The sequence below is a fragment of the Rhinopithecus roxellana genome, chromosome 21 (genome assembly GCF_007565055.1).
Source record: "Rhinopithecus roxellana isolate Shanxi Qingling chromosome 21, ASM756505v1, whole genome shotgun sequence".
Classification (NCBI taxonomy): Eukaryota; Metazoa; Chordata; class Mammalia; order Primates; family Cercopithecidae; genus Rhinopithecus; species Rhinopithecus roxellana.
Window position 1 is genome coordinate 9,149,585 of NC_044569.1, and position 26,297 is coordinate 9,175,881.

Sequence of the window (26,297 nt, forward strand, 5' to 3'; positions counted from 1 at the left end):
ACTGCTTAAAGTCAGTATTCCTCACCTCCGTGGCACACCAACCAATCCGGCTATTCAAATTTAAAAATCTCAGAGTCATTTCAAACTCTCTCAATTCCTCAACTTCCAAATTCAACTGCTCAGAGTTTTCATTTCTGGACTCTCTTGTTTTTTGAGAGATAGGGTCTTGTTCTATTGCCCAGCCTGGAATGCAGTGGTACAATCATAGCTCACTGCAGCCTCCTACCTGGGCTCAAATGATCTTCCTGCCTCAGCCTCCTCAGTAGCTAGAACTACAGGTGTGCGGCACCACACCTGACTAGCTTCTTTTTTGTGTGGAGATGGGGACTCACTATGTTGTTGCGTAGGGTGGTCTTGAATTCCTGGCCTCAAGCAATCCTCTCACCTCAGCCTCCCAAAGTGCTGGGATTACAGGTATGAGCTACTGTGCCCAGCCTGGACTCTCTCTTAAATCCATTTTCTCTCTATTCCCACTACTATTATCTCAGCTGAGGGTCTCATCATTCCTTGGCTAGATCAGTAATCACCTTAAACAACAATGTGACCAACACTATCTATCATCTCTCTTCTCACCTGAGGGCTCCCCACCGTAGGATAACGTAAAAACTCTGACAAGGATAAAGAACTCTCAAAATCTGGACCACCATCTCCACTATTACCACCATTTTCTTTTAAGGCTAGTCAAGTGAAGTAGTAGGAGTGGAGCAGCAACAAAGATATCTGTTAACTAGTTGTAATCAATTAGCTGTAAATACCAGTGCACTCAGAGTGGCCACAACCGCTATTAAGCCCTATCATTAGCTGAGCAGATAATATGTGGTCTTTACAACAGCTGTTATTATCCCCATTTTAGAGACAAACCGAGCTACTAAGTAGTTTTTCCAAGGTCACCTACAAAGCGATGCAGCCCAGAGTAGTTTTGTCTGATTTCACAATGTGTTCTACCATGACTCCCCTCTTTCACTGCTTCTTGCTACACACATTAGCCATAATAGTGGAGTACACTTCCTCTTCCCCAAAATTCCATGCATATTTATGTGGGTTCTAATCAGTTTATTACTTTCCAACTTTTTAGGAGATATTTCAGATTAATGGTCAGGAAGAGGAGCAGTTCAGGAATTTATACCTGTTAGTCCAAGTGCAATGGTGTATAGAACTAATTGATCACAACCAGTTACAGATTTATTCTTTTTCTACTCCCACTGCTTCATCTGACTAGCCTTTTAAAAAAAACGTATCGATAGGAAGGGATTAGGGTAGTAATCTGTTGAGGGAAGGAAGATGGGAAGTAGACTTGTCTTGAGAGTGTATCTGCATTGGAATTTACTTAGATTATGTTTATTTGAAGTGGTTTGGAAGGAGGTAAAGTTAACCTCCCAATCACTCCTTGAGAACATCACTGGTTTAGAATCATTTCAAAGGTATGCATTTCTACCACAGTATCCCCAATGCATCCTATGTATTCTAGATGAGTAAGTGCTTAAACACACACATTATTTAGCTTTCTGTAAACTTATCAAAGCATCACTTTATTAAGAGCACCATTTATAGCACCCAGGGAATGAAACTTTTATATGTTATATATGTTAAGTGAAGGATGAGAGGGGTGAGAGTGTGGTTACTGAGGGGAAAAAAGGCCCATTTATGGAATTTGGAAGTCTTCTACAGAAAATGTAACATCATTATGGTGGCTGTAAATTTCTCCTTTTGTTTTCCACATTATTCAGAAGTTACTTCCAATATAAGCCTGTGATCTATACAGAGAGACTTTTGTAATGTCTAGCACATAGTAGGTGCTTAATGTTAAATGTCCAATGAGTTTTAGAACTGTATTAAGACACCAAGAAATTAAGTGGGGGTGCTTATGGTGGGATAAGAGAGAAGTGTAGAAAGAGATACAAGCATCAAATACAAATTTATTCACTATATAATTTTGTGTAGTATCCAGGTGGCAACTACTGTGTGGATAATTCACTGCTGATGTTTCCTCTAAACTCAGCAATTTGAAGAGGTGCCAAATGTTTCATCCATATGCCATGACTTCCCATGTGGAGCACAGACATGCTATTTGATTTGCTTCCCATGCCATTCATAGCTATCATATAGCATGTGCTTTCACACATGCACTAACTTGCCTGTCTTCCTACTTTTCTCAGCTGTTGAACATTTTTGCCAAACAAAATTTCTTATTTTATACAATGGAGCCACGTTTATATAGTGGTGTTTGTATAATTATTTGTATGTGTACTTTATGAATATAAAAAAACTGCAGACACAGTAACACAATTAAGATAAAGGAGGAAATGATTAGGTAAAATGAATCTTTAGCCTCCTTCAGAAGCTCACTGAAAGACTGTTCAATTGTGAAGCAAAGGAAAATTAAAGAACGTATATGAAATATGTATTTCACTTAGAGAGACTAAGACACAGAGAGTCATTAAGTCTGTCAACATTTTGAGAAACAGCAATGAAAAATAAAGTTTTAAAATTATGGGCAAATCATTATGTAAATGATTTTAATAATTGTACAGCAAGTTTATGTCAATACTGAGTGCCAGAAATATTTCAAAAGAAGTCCGATGTTCATTTCAATCTTGACAAAAATTAAGAAAATCGATCAGAACCATTAAAATTACGATCTCGTGTTAAACCCCAGCAAAATCCCCACAAGCAAGTTGTTGTTCCCAACACTGAAATCACTACAGGTTAATTGTAAAAACTTGAAATAAGGTAAGAAAACACTTGAATAAATGTGCTTTAAAAGAAACTATGGGTTGGGCACGGTGGCTGATGCCTGTAATCCCAGCACTTTGGGAGGCTGACATGGGCAGATCACTTGAGGTCAGAAGTTCGAGACCAGGCTGGCCAATGTGGTGAAATGCTGTCTTTACTAAAAATACAAATATTAGGAGGGCGAGGTGGTGGGCGCCTGTAATCGCTGCTACTTGGGTGGCTAAGGCAGGAGAATCACTTGAATCCGGGAGGTGGAGGTTGCACCACTGCACTCCAGCCTGGGCAACAAGAGTGAAACTCCATCTCAAGAAGAAAAAACAAAAACAAACAAAAAAAACTATGGAGATGCAATACTCAAAATCCTGACTCTGGGAAAACTTATCAGGGAGATTTATCACATTATTTCAACAGAAAATTGCAAGAACATAAGAAAAAAAGGAGGGGGAATATCTATAGATTAAAAGATACTCAGATATATCAACCAACTGCAATATACGGACTTTACTATTATTTCAAAAAAGCTTTTTTTTTTTTTTTTTTTTTTTGAGACGGAGTCTTGCTCTGCCGCCCAGGCTGGAGTGCAGTGGCCGGATCTCAGCTCACTGCAAGCTCCGCCTCCCGGGTTCATGCCATTCTCCTGTCTCAGCCTCCCGAGTAGCTGGGACTACAGGCGCCCGCCTCGTCGCCCGGCTAGTTTTTTGTATTTTTTAGTAGAGACGGCGTTTCACCGTATTAGCCAGGATGGTCTCGATCTCCTGACCTCGTGATCCGCCCGTCTCGGCCTCCCAAAGTGGTGGGATTACAGGCTTGAGCCACCGCGCCCGGCCTTTCAAAAAAGCTTTTTAAAACACATGTTTTTATGAGGCAATCAGAACAGTAACTGGATATTTTAAGATAAAAATTAATTAGCCTAGATATAATATTGTAGTACACTTAATCACAGTAACAAGCAGCCCTATAATTAAAAAAAAATTTTTTTTTAGATAGGGTCTCTGTCCATTGTTCAGGCTGGAGTACAGTGGCATGATCACACCTCACTGTAACCTTGAGCTCCTGGGCTCATGCGATCCTCCTGCCTCAGCCTCTCAAGTAGCTAGGACTACAGGCACCTACCACCACACCAAGGCCATTTTTTTTTTTTTTTGGTAGAGACGGGGTTGGCTGTTGCCCAGGTTAGTCTCAAACTTGTGGCCCCAAGCGATCCTCCTGCCTCTGCCTACTAAAGTGTTGGGATTACAGGCATGAGCCCAAGGATTTTAAATTAGTTAATAGTAGGCTCTATGGCAAAACAAACAAACAAAATCATTAATTTATTTCATTTTCAGCATCCTTTTTGCCCAACAGAAGGTGTAACAGTCAAACATAATGAAGAAATTGTCTTGGCACACTTCAAAATAGGTGTAATTAAATCAAATAAATGTACACAAAATTCATATTCCAGTTACATGCTAACAGCAGGATCATCTGACTCTGAACTTCCTATACTCAGTGACAATCAGCCTCGTGTAGTGCAAAGTCACATCGGTTCTGGCATTAGCCCTAGGTTCGAATCTTTGCTCTTCCATGCAAAAGGTCAGTAATCTAGTATGAGGAATTAATACTCACAGGACTGTTGTAAGGATTAACTAATTTATGTAAAGTGCCTGACATACACCTGGCACATATATCATGCATGTGATAAGTAGTAACTCACTGCCTACAAAAAAGAGAAGAATGTATCATGTAAATTAAAAACTTTCAGGCCAGGCGCGGTGGCTCATGCAGTCAGGAGATTGAGACTCGAGACCATCCTGGCTAACACGGTGAAACCCCGTCTCTACTAAAAATACAAAAAAACTAGCCGGGCGTGGTGGTGGGCGCCTGTAGTCCCAGCTACCCGGGAGGCTGAGGCAGGAGAATGGTGTGAACTCAGGAGGCAGAGCTTGCAGTGAGCCGGGATCACGCCACTGCACTCTACCCTGGGTGACAGAGCGAGACTCCATCTCAAAAAAAAAAATTTAAATAACATACTTTTGACATCAAATACTACCAAATTCAATAAAGCACATATGTCAATGTTAAAAGGCCGAAGTCTAATCCTTTATTTGTTTAACACTGTACTATAAGATTGAAGACAGAAAGATTCAAGCTTGCTCTGGGCACTTATTTCACTTATTACAGGGCTACAAGGGAAGTATGTGGTCCTTTAGAATAAGGGCAATGGAAACCATCAGTCTTTCAAATAAACAACGGAAATATGTAGATAGTAATTTTTCATGGGCAGGGAAGGAGAGGTACAGGGAGGCGTAAGGGGAAAGAAGAAGTAGAGTGAACCAAGAAACTTGTTTTCTTATATCTAATATTTCATGTACTAGTGTTTGGTGGAATTTATACTATTATTATAAAAGTACTAGTCATAATTGACAGTTATTTGTGTAACATATTTTCTAGTACTCCTTAAAAGGGAAAGGAAATGGAGACAGCAAACAGGGGAGGGACACAATAATATCAACTTTGTTGCATTTGCTAACTACAATTTAATGCCACTATATAATTTTTAAAAGTTTCTACAGCTAAGCAGAGAACTTTTCACTGAAAATAGGCCTTAGTAAAAGGTTAAAATGAATACTGTATTTATGCAAATCTATAAATTGTCTCATTCATCTAAGTCTATCTTACATGTCTAGAATACCACTATGTAATGTTAATAATACATCTGTCATGACCATAAAGCTAGTAAGTGGCAGAGCTATGTCTTCAAATCCAAGTTTCTCTGACTCCAAAACTGGTACAACCATCGTGCTATGTTACTTCCTAATATAGGCAAGACAAAAACCAAATATAGGTAAGACAACTGTATAAACATCCAAAAAAATGATGCCATACTTTGTGACCTTTCCATAAGTATTTGAATATTTTCTACTTCTATCTTTATGTCATGATTGAGTACACTGCCAAAACAACCCTGCCACAAAAATCAAGGCTCTAGAACAAAGTATTAAAGGAGATTTACTGTTATTGATTTACATAAGAGTTCAATTTATGAGTTTTAAATTAAGAAAACAAAATGCTATGAAACATACCCACCTCAGATTAAAATTGAATTTCAAATATGAATTTTGTGTTTGTCTATTCTTTACCTGATTCTGAGATATTCACAACTCAGATATAAATATCTTGATTTACATATAAACTATTAATATAGTTTATAAAGAAAACAGCGATGCCTTGACCTTAAACAATTACAAACTAGTGATTATAAACTGGTCTTTTTATTTTTTTGAGACAGGGTCCAGCTCTGTTGCCCCAGCTGGAGCATGGTGGTGTGATCACAATGTCCACAGCTCACTGCAGCCTCAACCTTCTGGGCTCTCCCACCTCAGTTCCCTAAGTAGCTGGGACTACAAGTGTGCCCCACCACACTTACCTAAATTTTTTTTTCTTTCTTTTTTTTCTAGAAATGGGGTTTTGCCATGTTTCCCAGGCTGGTCTCGAACTCCTGGGCTCAAGTAATCTGCCTGTTTTGTCCTCCCAAAGTGCTGGGATCCCAGGTGTAAGTTACCACATCCGGCCAGGTATTCTTTTAACAGTAGGATTACTACTAAGAAAAAACTATCTTTACATTGGGAATGGTATTTGTTTATATGGCCTTTTTATTCAGATGGGCTAAGTGCATAAAAAAAGTCCTAAGCTATATTTTAGTGATATTTTATTTTAAAATAACATTTATTGTGCTTCTGTTATAAAACTTCATGTCAGAAAGTCACAAAAACAGAGAGATGGGTAAAAGAAAAGCATAAACGCTACCTATAAAATAATCCCACCACCCAGGAGAAACATTTTTAATACCTTAAAGTATTATGTTTGATTTTATCTGAATTTAATTAACTTGGAAATAATAAAGAGAACTTTTAAACCTTAGGCTTGTCCTCTTGGCCCTTTTAAATTACCTGATCTACTACTGTCATTTCAGAAAGCATGCTTATATTCCATGAGAAGTCCAAAATCATGCTATTATTTTAGCCTGCGTCATACTTACTGGAATTTTTGTCTCTTTTCTTGTTCATCAGCACAAAATGCCATCATATCATCAACAGCATGGCACAATGAACTCTCTGAATCAAAATCACACAATACGAGTATACTAGGAACTACTCTTTTCTTGATAACATTCTTTACAAAGTTCTCTGAAATTTTGTTATAAAATATGTCAATTGCTTGTTGCTGTCATTCTGGAATTTTTTATCAAAATCTTGAGTTAGAACTGGGCATGGTAGCACACATCTATAGTACCAGCTACTCAGGAGGCTTCAACCGGAGGATCTCTTGAGCCCATCAGTTCAAGGCCAGCCTGAGCAATATAGCAAGACTTCATCTCAAAAACAAAACAAAACAAAAAAAACAAACGGAGTTGAGCCTCCATGTCGTTTAGTTTTATATTTTGTGTCACTAAAACACAATATTTTTGAATAATTTTCCAGAAAATGAATAGAAAGTATATCCAAGGATGTTTTTAGCCTTTTTACCTGATTGATGGTTGGCTGATAGCATTCTAGGTTTAAAATAACTCCCTTTGATCTAAGTCTGCCTTTCCTCAGTTAAGAGATACTTTCATTCATTCATTTTTTGAGATGGAATTTCGTTCTTGTTGTCCAGGCTGGAGTGCAGTGGTGCGATCTCGCCTCACTGTAACCTCCACCTCCTGGGTTCAAATGATTCTCCTGCCTCAGCCTCCCGAGTAGCTGAGATTACAGGCTCCTGGCTAATTTTTCTTTGTATTTTTAGTAGAGACGGAAACCGGTTTTACCATGTTTGTCAGGCTGGTCTTGAACTCCTGATCTCAGGTGATCCACCCTCCTCAGCCTCCCCAAAGTGCTGGGATTATAGGCGTGAGCCACTGTACCCGGCTCGAGACACTTTCAATTTAAAAAACTATCTTCTTTCTAATATTTGTATTTTGTAAGATAAATAATGTATGTTTTGTCCATTTTCTTAAAAAACCATTTTCCTCATATTTCCAACATCTTTGTTTTCTACATGCTTCATATGTTATCAAATTAGATCTTCAGCAATGTCTAGTCTATTACTTAGTCCTCCATAGAATGTTTACTTTAGTAATCATGTATTATCTTGAATTCCAAGGACTTTCTTGGTCTCTGATTACCCTTTTTCACTGCAGCTTTTTGTTATGGTTGGTGGATCCACTGCCCTCTGCAACCTCCAAGGATACTAGGAACTTACCCTTCTGCTTCCTACATTATTTGCTCGAGGATCAACTGTTTTGTTTGTTCATGCTGTCCCTTCTTATCTGTAGTCCACTTGATTTTCCTCAAATCTCTGGATTTCTTTTCATATTGATACAGGGAAAAATTCATTTTTCAGTGGTTTTGTGGAGAGTCTCTTCTGAGTGAGAGGCCTGTCAGTAGTGATCTCAGCTGAATCTGGTTCCCTGACCCAGCTGACTCTGAATTTCAGAGATTCTCTGGGGCATCATTGGGAGGAACATTTCACATCTGCAGCAGGACTCTGTCTCCTATTGAGTGGTTCCTTTGTTACACAAACAGCTCACTAACTAAAACTAATGTATTCAAGAATTATGTACATGTAACTGTTATTTATGCTGCCTAAACAAGTAACAGAAAAACGCACCTGCACTTTGGGAAACAAGTCTTTACCGCTTTCACATCCCCAAACTGATCGAGCAAGGTAGCTTCGAGACAGGAAAATAAAGTATGAGGTAATTTTACATAATCTCTTCTAAATTTCCATTTCTAAATCTCAATTTTCTATAGTAAAGGTTATGAATTTTAATTCCACTTTACAAAAGAAAAGTAGTCATAAACATCTGTTCCGAGGTAAGTATGCCAGAAAAGAACTTATTTTCATTGTATTACTACAGTATTACATACTGGTAAGAGAATTACAGTTAGGACTTTAAGTGTGAGATGGTGAAGGAAGAGAATATAATCAATAGCTGAAAATACCTAAGTCTAAAAGCAAAATCTACATACAAAATAAAATCAAGTACCACAGCACTCTATGTACTCCCCTCAATCATACAATGCCTTTCTACTCAATTGTAACACAGAATCTGATTCCATAATTAATCAAAAATTTTTCCTCTGAAAATAAGACTTGTATCACCACAAAAATTTTGATGTCGCTAAAGGAAACTGACAAAATTACCCAGTCTCAGCTCTTCCATCATAAACATATACATTACATGAAGGTCCTTTTAACCCATGGCTAGACAAAACATTTTTCTGCAGACAGGATGAGATCACTAAAGCTGAACTCATTTGTTTTGTATGCATATATGATATTTTTAAGCCAAAGGTATTTTTTAGTGTTCTGCCCGAGTGTACCCTTTACGCAGAGTTTTAGTCTTAAATATTCAGCAATATCTCACTACTATAATTATGTGACAGACTCACTTTAAGTTGATAGGCACTGATAGGAATTCAGTTTCTAAGGAAAACACATCGCTAATATTTTAAACAAAAAAACTATTAGCTTTGGTATCTGCAATAAATAACTACATTTTTTAGGCAAATACATTTGAAATTTGTCTACTATATTTACATGAACTTCAAAGAAAGATATTTAATAGTCTTATGTACCATAAAGTTTAAAGACTTACATTAATTTGCAGCCATCCAGAAAACACTGCAGCTGCAAGCACAATTTGCCATTTATTTTTCTGGTATGTCTGTGTGTGTGTGTGTGTGTGTGTGTGTGTGTGTGTGTGTGTGTATGTACACATATATATATATATGCAAGTCAAAGATGTTTCGATTTATAGACACTGCTAAAAGTGATTTCTTACAGTGTATGTTAATTTATGTATTCACAATTTCTTTCCTTTTTTCCTCTACGTAACACTGACATATATTTTTCTTTTGGAAAAAAAAAAATCTACCTGGAATTTAAAACTCTTAGGCTTTGGAGCTAGGCTGATATAACTCATTTACGTTTGTATGCGTTCTGTTTGCTTAAGATAGAGGCAGAAGTTGGTGATATACACATTTAAAAAGTTTAAAAAACTAAGATTCAGAAATCTGTGTGTAAAGCACACCACATACATTACAAAGCAGAGCAGGAAAAATAAAGCATGCAAAACACTTTAAGTGTTCATTAAAGAATACCTCACTGCCTATTATGCTCTATGCTCAGCCCTCCGCACATAATAGATACCTAAGTGCCTAATTTTTCTAAGCACTCGTATCACAGGGATACGTGACAAAGGTGCTGAACACCAAACACGATGCTTGCTGCTATTCAACAGCCTCAGAAATAGGCTTAATCAGGGAGGTAGCTAATAGTCCTGGTTAAATAAAACAAGGTTCTTGGTTTACAAATGGATTGCAATTTTTTGTATGAGGCCTGAATTATTACCTAATAAATACACTGGAAGCTACTAAGACGTCATTTAGAAAGGACAAAAATAAAATACTATTTACATTTTAACTACATGTTAAATGAAAAATCTTGTATTCTAGGCATACTAATAATATATAAACTACTCTATAAAATGCTCTATCAAGTCTAGATTCCCAATGATCAAATTTGTTGATATATATATTTGGACATACTAAAAACACCTAATGTAACCTCTTCTTGTAGTCTTTATGCTTTTAGGTTAAAAAAATTTACTGTAAAACTTCCTAAGCTGACGCTTCTCCCGATCTATGGTTAACTGTTAACATCATATAATCCATTTGATAAAACGTTCTGGTATATTTTGACTTAAATAATTGGGGTTTTTTTTTTGGATCTCTTGATTTATTAACTATTAACACTCCATGTAAGTATGTACCAATAGTTGTATTTTCATAGTTCCTGAAATATAAAACTGAGGAAATAAGTTGTACAAATTACGACAATATATTTATAATAGTACAATTTACTGTTATAACACTGAGAAAAGTAGGCTTCAAAGGCCTGGTCACTTTTTTTTTTATTTTATGACACAGAAATGCACTCAGTAAACCAGTGGGTAGCAACATATTACTGTAATTTCCAGTCTCCTAATCTGTCTTCAGTAAGCTCGAAAAGTAGCTTGTCTATTTATTAATGGAGCATTTTCTTGATTAAGTTGAAGCATGCAAGTGAGGAACATTTATAGGAGCCGCTTAATAAACAAAGCTGGTTTAGACAAAGTAAGGTAGAAAATGGTGACTAGCTCTTTTGACAGCGACTGGCATTTTAAACTTTGTTCATTAGACACTCTAAGTAATAAAACCAGTGTCTGGCAAAGTTGTTAACAAAATCTCTACTTTGGCAATTAATGAGTGTCAGAAAGTATGCGGGAGGGGTGTTATGTGACACAAGTTACCTGCTTCTCCATTTCCACGATTATGGTTTATGAGCAAGATCTGGTTCTCTGAATATGACTGAGTTCTCACACAGTAGCAAGAAGCAATCATTTGTAGCAAACACTATTGCTGGACAGAATTTCTATACAGGAAGGTAACATGTACTTAGACTAAGGGAAAACGGCAGAAGTTAGGGGAAAAAAGACTAAATAATGGGCCAGGCGCGGTGGCTGATGCCTGTCATCCCAGCACTGTGGGAGGCTGAGACGGGCGGATGATGAGGTCAGGAGATCGAGACCATCCTGGCTAACACGGTGAAACTCCGTCTCTACTAAAAAATACAAAACTCTAGCCGGGCGAGGTGGCGGGTGCCTGCAGTCCCAGCTACTAGGGAGGCTGAGGCAGGAGAATGGCATAAACCCGGGAGGCGGAGCTTGCAGTGAGCTGAGGTCCGGCCACTGCACTCCAGACTGGGCGACAGAGCGAGACTCTGTCTCAAAAAAGAAAGACTAAATAATTATGTACATCTAAAAGTGCCAAACATTTATACACAAATAAGCTGTATTAACCAGGACATGTATTCCTGCAACAATATCATAAATGTCTGATACACATGATATAAAACTGCTACTCAAAGTGTGGTTCATAAAGATAGGCCAATCTGCAAATTATTGCTGACCCATCATAAAATAAGGAGCTGGTACCAAACATGGAAATCAACTACATCACTAAGCACACTGCTTACTTTAGTGGACATTTTTTCCACAGTATTTTTTCCTTTCTGATGAAGGAAGCAATGCACTGACTGACATTCTGGCACAGGCTCCTTACCTTGAGGGCTGGTAACAAACAATTAATGGAAAGGCTACTCTGAGTAGCACTGGCATAAAGCACAATGACTAATGGAATAAACCACATTTAGAATGCTACATACGTGACACCCTCTTAGTTACTCCAAATTTATTAAGTTCTGAAATTCATAATCTTGGTTATTCTTTAACTTTCAACACTTAAAGTGTATCTGTCACATAGATGATGTGCTGTATTAGATTATGCTACTCGGCTTCATATATACAAACATCTATGGGCACTTATATGATTATACCCTAGTATGTTCTGAATTTAAATTGGATGAAGTTTGGTACAGTTAAATCTAATAAGGACCTCATGTAAATTAAGTAATAAATTTTGGGCATTTTCATCAGTCTTTTTCAGCAACTCCAAAATCTTTATATGATACTTACTGATGATTTTTGTATCATTCCTTGAGGGACTTTGACCAAGCAATAATTCAGGCACATTCACCATGTGGAAAATAAATATTCTGAAAAATCAATATATAGCTGATGAACACATGAAACAATCAAGATCAGTGAAAATCAAAAAGGTTCTAGAAGGTGTGTTCTGCACTAATTAAACATGTAAGTTCAAATAAAATACCTCCCTTCTTCCGTGGGATAATTTGTTGCAGCACTTCTAAAAGCAAGTTTATAACAAAGCTGCTTTTCATAGCTACAATCTTCAGAAGTGACAGCAATTAAAAGAATTAGTAGCTGATTTTTGAGATTTCTTAATATCCAGAGGGCATCCAAATATATAATATTTAGAACAGTGTAACAGTTAACATACCATATACACATTTTTTACCTTTAAAATCTTATTTTCTTTCCTTTGAGACAGGGTCTCACTCTGTTGTCCAGGTTGGAGTACAGTGGTGCAAACACAGCTCATGGCAGCCTTGACCTCCCAGGCTCAAGTGAACCTCCTACCTCAGCTCCATCCTGAACAGCTGGGACTCCAGGTGTGTGCCACCATGCCTGGCTAATTTTTTATTTTCTGTAAAGATGGGGTTTCATCACGTTGCCTGGGATGGTCTTGAATTCCTGGACTCAAGCAATTCACCCATCTCAGCCTCCCAAAGTGTTGGGATTACAGGCGTGAGCCACTGCATGCACCCAGTCTTAACATATTACTCTCTTACTTTCTCACGGAAGTTAATGCAATTTCAGCTATTATAATCTTTACTCCAGTTTAGATTGGACGAAAACGTTCAAAGGACTCTCGGCTTTTAGCTGGAAGATGGATTTACAAATATTTTGAAAGCTGAAATTGACAGGAATTACTGGATTATGTTTTCCCCATTTTATTAATCAGCTGTATCCTCAGTACTTAAGCAATGCCTAACCTATAATGAGTGCTCAAAAACAGATGTTGAGTAATTGAAAGAAGGAAAAGGAAGGAGTTTAGATGACTCTTGAGTGTATGACTTATATGTGCAGATGAATGACGTTACACTAATTAAGGTAGAAAAAAACACGAAGAGGAGTGTAATGGTGGGGATATGCTGATTTTTGAGATTTAGCTGAGGAAATCCAGGTGGAAATATTCAGAGAGCCGCCAAATATGTAAGTTTGAAGCTTAAGAGAAATGTCTGAGATAGACGTATTTGCAAATCATTATATAAATGGTAGTAAAAACTCTTAAGTGTGGGTGAAATTTATTTGAGAGAGTATGCACCATGAGAAGAGGGGTCCAGAAAGTAAAAATCTCGGGAAAACCAACACGGGTTGTTTATGGAAAGGAAATGAGGAAGCTATGAAGACCAGAATCTAGGAGGAAACTGAGAAGGAACAGTCTGGGGAGTTGGATGAAAGCCAAGTTTGTCCCAGGAACCAAGGCAAGAGAATTTTAGGAAGAATATGGTCAACAATGTCAAATTCTATGGAGAATTTCAAAGGATAAGGACTGAAATATGACTGAGGGATCTGGCAGTGACAGCAAGTGCAATCTCAGTAAAACTAGGTTCCATGCAGGAGAGTCAGTCTACAATGTACCTTAAGAAGCTTAGTTGTAAAGGGAAGGGAATAAATGATTAAACAGCGATGCATGGCAGAAGAAGATTTTGCTGAGTCTTGTAAATATATGTATAAAAAAATTATCAATGATTGTGTTCGACTGTACTTCGACCTTTCCATCCATCCAAATCATCATCTCCTCTGCCACAAGCTCCCTAAGACACATCTCCTTAATGGCCTGGTACACACCCTTCCAGATTCTGCTCCATGCTAATAAAATTTTACACAAACATATGTACATAAACATACATACAGATTTTAAAAACAGTTCATTTTACAAAAATGAGACATAACTGTTCTTGATTTTTTGAACTCAACAATACTTTATAAAAATGTCTTCAAGTAACCTTACAACTCCAAGCACGGCACTGACATGTTTTTTTCATGGTTGTGCAATAGTTTATGGTGAGGCTATACACTGATTTAATCAACCAGTCCCTCAGTGATGGCTATATGTTTTGCCCCTAAAAAGAATGTTATAATAAACATAAGATACTCCCACAAGTTTGACTGCTAGATCATGAAGCATAAGTATTTTTAAGAGCATTTTTGTGATGGTAAATTTTTTACTTACACAAAAGTGGACAGAATGTTATAGAGACAATTTGTCTCAGCTCCAGTGACCATCAATCTTTGACCAAATCACACCTCCATTCGCCCCATCCCTGTATCATTTTGAAGATCTTGTTCATATCCTATCATTTCATTGATAAATATGTCAAGTACGTATCTCTAGGACTCTTGAGTTTTGTTAGCTGTTGTTAGACTCTTTTTCAAAAAGATGGTAAAATTTACATAACCTCCCTTTTTACCCCTTTCCTTATTAGGTAACCACTTCATAAGTTGTTGGTTTATTCTCCCATTATTTCTTTTTTTAAAATGTGTAAGAAAATATATGTGTTTATAGGCTTTTAAAATCTTTAAATGTTTGCAATTATCCTTTTACCCTGACAGGTGAGTAATATCTCAGCCAGGGACAGGATTCTTATGTTGCAGTTCTTTCCTCTCAGTCGTCTATCTTCCACTATTGCAAATCTGAAGTCCAGTGCCAACCTGACAGTATTTCTTTGCCCATAACTTGTCACTTCACAGCTAAAGAATGTGGCCAAGGTATGTCAAGGGGTATGTATGTGTGTTTTCACCAAATCAGTCTGAAGCTCACTGCACTTCAAAACTGATAGGCTTTTTCAGCTCAGAAAAATTTTCTTCTATTATTTGCATAAATATTATCTATCTTCCGTCTGTTTTTCTCCTTTTTAAATTCCTACATTATTCACATTAGCTGTTATGTCTCCTGAATCTGTTCCTTAAGTCTTTTACCTCTTCTTTCATGATTCTCTTCCTATTTTTGCTCTACATTGTGAAGATTTATCTTACTTTATTTTTCCAGTCTAATAATAGAAGTCTCCAGTTGAGTAATTCAAAGTCTCCACAGTGACCATCCCCCATTTCATCGAGTTTTAAGCTCAGAAAGTATTTTTATGCTGTACTTGAATTTTCCTAAGTGCCCATTTTTGTTGTTGTTTAAGCTGTTTCCTCTAATAGTTTCACTTTGGTGGGTTAACATTCTGTTTGTTCAATTTTGTCATTCTCTCACTTTTCTAGGCCATCTTGGAGGGTTGGTACGCTCGCTTATTTTTACTGGATAGTGAAGAGGTGAAAATAGATATTAAAAGCAAAGTTGCCACCTTCAGCATTTTTTCTATAGTTTTAGCTCCATTCATTATTTCCTTCAAATATCGATGTCAATCCTTGACCACTGCTATCTTTTTCTTCTTCATCCCCCACTTCCCCTGGCTCCTCTTCCTAAATTAGTTCCACTTTTGGATGGGTGATAGTTTAGTGGAAGCAGTGATTGTTTCCTAAGCTAAACAAAAGAACTATCACTATTGCTGGTCTCTTCTCAAAAGCATGGAAAATGTATCAGGCTTTTCCCTTAACATATAATCTTAAAAATTTCTCAGTACTAAAAAAAATAAAAAGTCCCTCAATATCTAGATATTATATATGCCATTTATCTTACCTGAGTTTTCTATAAGATTTTCCCAGAGAAGAATAAATCAACTATTAAACACATATTTCTCAGTCTTGCCCATTAAAAGTCTGATGTGCCTTTTAAATCATTTTTATTTTTTTCTACATGGTCTTCTGTTTCTTTTCCACACAAAATATCTGTTAAAGAACCCAGGCTGTTTGGCTTTCTCACAATCTGGAATTTGCTGATTGCATACTCTCGGTATAGTTCAACTTGCTCCGCTGAACTTGGCATTTCCTGCAAATTGGTAGCTGGATCCTGAGGATGAAGAGACTAAGGTTTGATCCCTTTGATAAGGCCACAGCAGGAGTACAGTCTATTCTTTCATTAGGTGTGCAAGAATATAGTATATTCTTTTTCTCTTTATTTAGTGTTAGCAAGTGTTGATATTCAATGCTTAGTTATATTAACTATGGCAAAATAGTCATATTTTAACTTTTTTCTTTTTAGCTGGATCAATATCATAAAGATACCTCTCCTTACCTATGATGAAATTATCCAGTGACAGAGTTCATATAACGAAGGCAAGATAAAGGAATTTTTTCTCTTCCTATCCCACTTTTGTTTTTGTTAACAGACATGATCTTTCTATGTTGCCCAGGTTGGCCCCAAGGGATCTTCCCACCTCAGTATCCTAACTAACTAAGACTTCAGTTATGCATCATTAGGCCTAGCTATTGGCCTATTTTTTAAGATGACAAACTGGTTCTCTATCACCTTCTTGTGATGATGAATTAATTTTTAACTTATCATAAAGAATTAAGCAAGATGGCAGACTAGAGATATCAGACACCCACCCTCTCCAGAGTGAGCCAAAATTACAAATAGGTAATCATACCTTGAATAGGTTATCTAGGAAGAGAACATTAAAGTCCAACAGAGAAGTCACAGGAAACACTTGAGGCAGAGAAGGGGAAGGAACCAAGCAGCCTACTTGTCTGAGATCTGCTGGCGGCCGTGAGGGGCTCAATATTGGGGCAGGGGAAAGAGTAAGTGAAAACTTCAGTAATCCACAACCCCATCACAAACTGCTGCAATCTGAACCACAGGAGAGCTCCTCTACCCACACCAACCCTGGAACTAGTGTGGGCAGTGATCTGGAGACCCTGCACAAGCACTGCACCAGACAGGGAACTTGCACTGAGTCACTACCCCATCTCTCTGCCTCTGGTACCTAAGCGGCTGGAGTTGGGCACCACCGCAAGAGCCCAGCTGTCATGGGACTTCATCATGTGCTGGGAACCATAGACCCCGTATCTCCACATCCCAGGAGCTTCCACTGACACTCCCCCAGTCTCCACCCAGAGGGCTAGAGTGGCGCAGTGCTGGCTGGACCCAAAGATGCTATGGGGTTTCTGGTACTCTAACTCAATAGAGGATTCTCCAGGGAAATATTAGTGCACTGTACCAAAAGGGAAGCCCGTGGGACAAGGAAACTAAAGCACCAGCTTTCTAGAGCCCAGAGCTCCCTGCATACAGCTCTGAAAAGTGACCCCACCACCAGCAGTGGCACAAACTCTGTGCTCAGCCTTGTGGGAGTGAGACCCCCCCACCTCCCACTAGTGGAGCAGCTTCTGTGCCTGGGCTCACATGTAGAGTGGGACCCCTTCTCCCACTCCAAACACCAATGCAGGTACAGCTGCTGCTGCTACCACTGGAGGTTGGGGTGAGCGAAACAGAGAGCTGCCTGTCTAGGCCTGTGAGTGGTGACTGTGCCCCTACTGGTGGCATGGCCTTTGTGCTGGGGCTTGTGTATGAAGGCTGTATTCCCTTCTCCATTCTGTGCAGCTCTGCTGAAGAGAGTGAGAGCCTGAGAGTTGTGTCTGGGGCTGTGCGGTGACCCTGCACCACAGCCACTGCCAACACGAGCATTCACTACTTAGAATCCAGGGGATCATCCCACCACTGGCACTGCCCATACCACACTGGGACCTGAGAACCTGCTCACCTGCCCAGCCCACTGTGCCGTTACTGGCATCTAAGCAAGCTATCTGGACGTCTACGAACTGACGCACCTGGTCCTGCTAACACCAGTGCCAGAATATGCTGGGCTGGGGCTCAGAATAAGCCATGTTCAGCCCACCACTGTCACCACTGGGGCCAAAGACTGGCCCACCCAACATGTCTGTCCCTAGCAAAACTTCACCGTAAACTCCACTAACTACACCCTAAACTACCAAGGAAATCACAGACACCAATGACACTGTTTACAGCCAAAGAAAATCATACAGAGTACACTGCACTATCACACGCACTCCGAACCAAAGCCAAAGGGCCCTATCCAGCTAACACCATTGACACATCCTTGGGAAGAAGCTCTCCCCTATGAAAGCAAATTCAAAAAGCTGGAAGAAATGACTATTACACCAGATACACAGGTACGAATGTAGGACACAGGAAACATGAGAAAAGAAGAAAACATGACACCCCCATAGTAATTCCCGGTCAACAGATCCCCATCAAAAAGAAATTCAAGAAATCCTGGGGGGAAAATTTCAAAACCATGATACAAAAGAATTTCAGTGAGATATAAGAGAATTCCAAAGATAACACAAAGAAATCAGAAAAGCCATTCAAGAGAAGAATGAGAAACTTACCAGAAAGAGATCATAAAAAACAACCAAACAAAAATTCTGGAACTGAAGAATTCCTTGAATGAAATACAAAATACACTAAAAAACTTCAACAACAGACTAGACGCAGCAGAAGAAACAATCTCAGAACTTGAAAACAGGTCTTGGCCAGGCACGGTGGCTCACACCTGTAATCCCAGCACTTTGGGAGGCTGAGGTGGATGGATCACTTGAGGCCAGAAGTTTGAGACCAGCCTGGTCAACATGGTGAAACCCCCGTCTCTTTTAAAAATGCAAGAAATTATCCAGGTGTGGTGGTACATACCAGTAATCCCAGCTACTTGGGAGGCTGAGGCACAAGAATTGCCTGGACCTGGGAGGCAGAGGTTGCAGTGAGCCGAGATCACACTACTGCACCCCAACCTGGGCAACAGAGCCAGATTCTGTCTCAAACAACAACAACAACAACAAATCAGGTATTTTGAAACAACCCAGACAAAAATAACGAAAGAAACAAAAAAAAAGAATGGACAAAGTCTTTGTGATATATGGGATACTATAAGCAACCAAATATATGAATTACTGGTATCCCCAAAGGTGAGGTGAGAACAAAAGGGATGAAAAATCTATTTATCAAAATAGCAGATGAAAACTTTCCAAGTCTAGCAAGAGATTCAGACATCCAGATGCAGGAGGCCCAGTGATCCCCAATGCAAAAAGGTTTCCACAGCACATTATAGTCCAACTGTCTAAAGTCAGTAACAAAGAGAAAATTCTAAAATACTAAGAGAAAAGTATCCAGTCACCTACAGAGAGGCCTCCCTGCACCACCGTGAGACTAACAGCAGACTTCTCAGCAGAAACCTTATAGGCCAGGATATAATAGGAAAATAAGTGCTGAGAGAAAGAAAATGTCACTCAAAGATACTACATCCAACAAAATTATCCTTCATAAATGAAGGAGAAATATAATCTTCCCTAGACAAGTAAATACTGAGAATTCATCACCACTAGACCTGCCTTACCAGAGATGCTCAAGGGAGTCCTAAACCTGGCAGTGAAAGAACAACAGTTACTACCATGAAAACACCTGAAAATATAAAACTCACCGGTAAAGTAAATACACAAATGAGGAAGAGAAAATAATCAAATGGTAGTACCACAGAAAATCAGCAAACAATAAAGACAACCAAGACAAAAAGGAACAAAGAATAACACATAAAATAACCTGAAAACAACAATACAACAGAAACAAAACTTCACATATCAATAAAACTGAATGTAAATGGGTTAAATTCTCCATTTAATAGATACACACTGGCTGAATGGGTAAAAAAACATGATCCAACTATATGCTGCCTATGAGAAATGCATTTTACCTGTGAGGACACATAGATTGAAAATAAGGGGATGGAAAAAGATATTCCATGCATATGGAAACCAAAAGCAAGCAAGAGTAGTTATAATTATATTGAATAAAATATATATATATTTTTGAGATGGAGTCTTGCTCTGTTACCCAGGCTGGAGTGCAGTGGCGCAATCTCGGCTCATTGCAACCTCCACCTCCCAGGTTTGCACTATCCTCCTGCCTCAGCCTCCCGAGTAGCTGGGACTACAGGCGCCTTCAGCCACGTCTGGCTAATTTTTTGTATTTTTAGTAGAGATGGGGTTTCACCATGTTAGCCAGGATGGTTTTGATCTCCTGACCTTGGGATCCACCCGCCTGGGCCTTCCAAAATGCTGGGATTACAGGCTTGAGCCACCACGCCCGGCTCAGATAAAATATCTTTAAGTATAAAAAAGTTTAAAAAAAGACAAAGAAGGTAATCATATAACGATAAAGAGATCATTACAGCAAGATAATATAACAATTCAAAATAATATACGCACCCAACACTGCAGTACCCAGATTTACAAAGCAAATGCTCCTAGATACAAAGACAGACTCCAACATAGTAGTAGTGGGGGATTTCAACACACCACTCTCAGCATTAGACAGATCATCTAGATAGAAAATAAAGAAACACTGGACTTACACTGGACTTCAGACGAAAGGACCTAACAGACACTTTCAGAACGTTTTATCCAACAACTGCAGAATACATATTCTCATCAGCACATGGAACATATGACTGACCATGTTAGGCCACAAAACAAGTCTCAACAAATTTTTAAAACTTGAAATCACACTGTATTCCACAATGGAATAAAACTAGAAATCAATACCAAGAGGAACTTTGAACACTATACAAATACACAAAAATTAAAAAATATGCTCATGAACGACCACTAGATCAATGAAGAAATTAGATGAAAATAAAAAAAATTCTTGAAACAAATGAAAGCGGAGGCTGGGCATGGTGGCTCATGCCTGTAATCCTAGCACTTTGTGAGGCTGAAGTGGGCTGATCACGTGAGGTCAGGAGTTCAAGATCAGTCTGGCCAACATGGTGAAACCTCATCTCCACTAAAATAAAAAATTAAAAAAAAAATTAGCCAGGTGTGGAGGCACATATCTGTAGTCCCAGCTGCTTGGGAGGCTGAGGCAGAAGAATCTCTTGAGCCTGGGAGGCAATGGTTGCAATGAGCCGAGATCGTGCCACTGCACTCAAGCCTGGGCAACAGAGCTAGACTCTGTCTTGAAGAAGAAAAAAACAAAAAAAGAAGATGCCAAAACCTGGGGACACAGCAAAAGCAATGCTAAAAAAAGAGGTTTATAGCAATAAACACAAATAAATATTTCAAATAAACATTCTAGTGACACACACCTCAAGGTACTAAAAAAAGCAAACACAAACTAAACCTCAAAGCTAGCAGAAGAAATAATAAAGAGCACTGCAGAACTAAACAGAATACAGAGACTTTAAAAAATGCAAAGGATCTATGGAATGAAAAATCCGTTCTCTGAAAAGAAAAACTGCTAACAGACTAACCAAGAAGAGAGGAGATCCAAACAAAATCAGAAATAAAAAAGGGATATTACAACTGATATCACAGAAATACCAAAAATCACCAGAGACTATTATGAACTAAACACAACGAACTGAAAAACCTAGAGGAAAGGGATACAGTCCTGGAAATATACAACCTGCCAAAATCAAACCAGAAAGTAATAGAAAATCTCAACAGACCAATTCAGTAATAAAAAGTCTCCTAACAAAGAAAAGCTGGGGACCAGATGGACTCACTGCAGAATTCTACCAAAGAATTACTACAAAGTAGTACAAAGAATTACCAATTAGTACAAAGAAGAACTAACACTAATCCTCCTGCAACTATTCCAAAAAACTGAAGAGGAGGCGATTCTCCCTAACTCATTCTACAAAGCCAGCATCACCCCGATTCCAAAACCAGACAAGGACACACCAAAAAAAGAAAACTACAGGCCAGCATCCCTGATGGGCCAATATCCCTGATGAACAGATGTAAAAATCCTCAACAAAATATTAGCAAACTGTATCCAATGGCACATCGAAAAGATAATACAACATGATCAAATGGAATTTATACCAGGGATGCAAGGATGGTTCAAAATATGCAAGTCAATAAACGTCATACATCACATAAACAGAATGAAGGGCAAAAACCATATGATAATTTCAACACAAGCAGAAAACACATTTGACTAACAACTGATAATCAAATTCAGTAACTTTGCAGGATACAAAGTCAAAATACAAAAATCAGTAGCATTTTTATACACCAATAATGAAACAGCTGAAAAAGAAATCAAGAAGGCAATCTCATTTACAATAGCTATCAAAACAAAACAAAACAAAACAGAAATAACTTTAACCAAGCAGGTGGAAGTTCTCTACAAGCAAAACTACAGAACGCTGATGAAAGAAACTGAAGCAAACACAAACAAATGGAAAAGCCTTCCATGCTCGTGGATCAGAAGAATTAATGTCATTACAGTGACCAGGCTGCCCAAAGCAGTCTACAGACTCAATGTAATCCCTATCAAAATATCAATGTCATTTTCACAGAAATAGAAAAAACAATCCATAAACATGTAAGGAAATAAAAAAGAGCCTGAAAAGCCAAAGCAATCCTGAGCAAACAGAACAAAGCTGGAAGCATCACTTCAAAATATATTACAGGGACTGAGAGAGCACAGCATTAGTACAAAAATAGACACAGAGACCAATGAAACAGAATAAAGAACCCAGAAATAAATCTGCATATTTACAGCCAAATGATCTTTGATAAAGCCACCAACAACATACATTGAGGGAAGCACACTCGCTTCAATAAATGGTGCTGGGAAGACTGGACAACCACATGCAGAAGAATGAAACTGGATTCCTATTTCTCACCATATATAAAAGTCAACTCAAAATGAATTAAAGACTTAAATGTGAGACTCAAAATTATAAAACTAGTAGAAGAAAGCACATGGACAACTCTTTAGGACACTGGTCTAGGCAAAGATTTTAGAGCTAAGACCTCAAATGCACAGGAAACAAACACAAAACTAGGCAAACAGGGCTATCAAACTAAAAAGCTTCTCCATAACAAAAAGAATCAAGAGGGTGAAGAGACAACCTCTCGAATGGGAGAAAATATTTGCAAATTACTCGTCTGACGAGGAACTAATATCCAGAATATACAAGAAATGCAAGTATCTCAACAGTAAACTCCAAATAATCCCATTAAAAAATGGACAAAGGACTTGAAGACATTTCTCAAAAAAGATACACAAATGGCTAATATATGAAAAAATTCTCGACATCACTAATCATCAGGGAAAGGCATCAAAATCACAATGAGATAGCATCTCACCCCAGTTAGAATGGCTATTATCATGAAGACAAAAAATAACAGTTACTGGCGAGGGTGTGGAGAAAAGGGAGCCTCTTTTACACTGTCAGTGGGAATGTAAATTAGTACAACTGCGATGGAAAACCGTTTGGAGATTTCTCAGAAAACGAAAAATAGAATACAATCCAGCAATCCCACTACCAAGTATCTATCCAAAAGAAAGGAAATCAGTACATCAAAGGGATACCCGCACTTACACGTTTATCACAGCACTGAACCCGACAGCAAAGGTAAGGAGTCAACCTAAATGCCCATCAATGGATGTATGGATCAAGAAAATGTGGTGCATACATACACTAGGAAGGAAACCAGTCACACAAAGGAATGAAATAATGTCATTTGCGGCAACATGGATGTCATTTGCGGCAACATGGATGGAGTTAGTGAAGTAAGTCAGGCACAGAAAGACAAATACAGCATGTTCTCTCACTCTTATGTGGAAACTAAGAAACTTAAGCTCATGGACATAGAGACTAGAATGACAGATACCAAAGAATGGGAAGGGGATTGGTGGGGGAGACTGGGGAAGCAGTGGATGTGGATACAAACATAGGGTTAGATGAAAATAAGTTCTAATGTTTGATAGCAGATTAAGGTGACTATACTTAGTAACAATATTATGTGTACTTCAAAGTAACTAGAAGAGATGACTTGAAATGATACCAACACATAAAAATCACACTTAAGGTGATGGATACCCCAATTACCCTCCCCTGATCATTATACATTCTTTGCATGTAACAAACTCACATGTACCCCATAAATATGCAAATTATTATACAGCGATAAAAGCGGGAAATCATCATTATAAACTCCTGGGTTTCAACATATTTGATGGGTTTCAAACCATGGCAATTTACACTGTTCTTGAAGCTCACACTGTCCCATCTTTGGTCAACACAAAACTGCTCCAAATTGTCTCCTAACACCTTTCGGTAAGATCTTGTATTAGTCTTTGATAGCTTCCCTGAAATCTGGAATTTTAACATATTCCAAGCTCAGATATTTCCTGCCCCAGACCTGGAATCATCTTCTAAGAAATCTTGGTTTTCTTTTTGTAGAAAACACTTTTAAGACCATAATCTGGGAGGTAGGAATGATAATTGCTATTTTAGTCATTCCTTTTAGTTATTTGTATATATATTTAATTTTATTCAGAAATAATTTCACACTCACAAAAAGTTAGAGAAATAAAAATACTGAACACTATATATCTGTAACCCAGATTTATCCAGTTAATGTTTTACCTCCTTGCTTTATAACTTGTTTTCTTTCTATATATATGTATATATATTACATATCTTTTTCTGAAGTATATGAGTATAAATTAAATGCATCATGGCCCTAAACCATATATACTTTAGTATTTCCTAAGACACAAGAATATTCTCTTCTGTCAGTACAGTAGTCAACTTCATAAATTTACACCGATATGACACCAATCTACTGTATATTTCCTTGTTAAATGATCTAATAATAATAATGTTCTTTATAATCATTTTTCCCCTCCAGTACAGGATCCAGTCTAGGAGCAGGTATTGCCTTTAATTACCATCTCAGGAGATAATTTGGCATATTTCTACTGCCTTTATTGGTCTCTTATGATAACTGCCATTTCTTAATCTTTCATGACATAAAACTGGCTTTTTTTTTTTATTTTTATTTTTTATTTTTTTGAGACCGAGTCTCGCTGTCGCCCAGGCTGGAGTGCAGTGGCCGGATCTCAGCTCACTGCAAGCTCCGCCTCCTCCCAGGTTTACGCCATTCTCCTGCCTCAGCCTCCCGAGGAGCTGGGACTACAGGCGCCCGCCACCTCGCCCGGCTAGCTTTTTGTATTTTTTTTTTTTAGTAGAGACGGGGTTTCACCGTGTTAGCCAGGATGGCCTCGAACTCCTGACCTCGTGATCCGCCTGTCTCGGCCTCCCAAAGTGCTGGGATTACAGGCTTGAGCCACCGCGCCCGGCCAACTGGCTTTATTTTTTTTAAAAAGAGCACTTCTCATGATGATGCATTCTCAGCTGTAATACTAATAAAGTGATGTTATATCCCTCTTAGGTATCACATCTGGAGGCAGATAAGGGCATATCTCCTTCCTTTGATGATGTACATAGAGATCACACAGTCTAGGTGCTGCTGGATTACTCTACTATATAATCATTGGTCTGTTTTTCCTCTACCCACCCTTTCTGATTTGAAAAGCGTATGTAAAAATCCACCTCCCAAGTTTATCAGCCATCAGTCATTACTGTCTAATCATGTTTACCATGATGGGTATAAAATTATCAGTGGAAGGGGCAGGAACTGACTAGGAAGGGGTATCAAGGAACTTTCAGGAGTGATGGAAATTTTTTTTTTTTTTTTTTTTTTTTTTTTTTTTAAGATGGAGCATCGCTCTTGTTGCCCAGGCTAGAGTGTAATGGTGCGAACTCGGCTTACTGCAACTTCTCCCTCCCAGGTTTAAGTGATTTTCCTGCCTCAGCCTCCTGAGTAACTGGGACTACAGGCATGCACCACCACACCCGGCTAATTTTTTGTATTTTTAGTACAGATGGGCTTTCACCATGTTGCCCAGGCTGGTCTTGAATTCCTGGCCTCAGGTGATCCACCCACCTCAGGCTCCCAAAGTGCTGGGATTGCAGGCGTGAGCCACCGTGCCCGGCCTTGGAAACAGTCTACATCTTGATGGTGCTGGATTATACAGGTGGAGGCATTTCAAAAACTCATATATACATTATATTTAAGAATTATATCATGAATATTGCAAAAAAATTTAAACTCTAGTTAATGGAATGCATGCTTAAATACTTAGGAATGTCTTCAACTTATTACAAAATGTATCAAAAAATAATATGGATTGATGGATAGATATATGATAGTGTAATAAAGGAAACAGAGCAAAAGGTTAACAACTGTTAAATGTAGTTAGTGGGTACAGGATGCTCATTATACAATTCTTGAGCTTTGCTACATGTTTGAATAT

The 26,297-nt window shown here is 38.3% G+C and overlaps 1 protein-coding gene across 13 annotated transcripts in view; it reads right to left on the bottom strand.

The window, feature by feature from the left end:
• The window catches only part of ANKRD12 (ankyrin repeat domain 12), a 138,445-nt gene that overhangs the window by 27,544 nt on the left and 84,604 nt on the right, over nt 1–26,297 (bottom strand). The window contains exon 2 of one of the 13 annotated variants that reach the window (XM_010373421.2): nt 12,272–12,351. The exons of the other annotated variants lie outside the window; for them this stretch is intronic. Within the exon in view, the coding sequence (XP_010371723.1) occupies nt 12,272–12,335 (64 nt within the window). The 5' untranslated portion in view covers nt 12,336–12,351. The remainder of the gene's footprint in view (nt 1–12,271; nt 12,352–26,297) is intronic. 13 annotated transcript variants of the gene reach the window in all.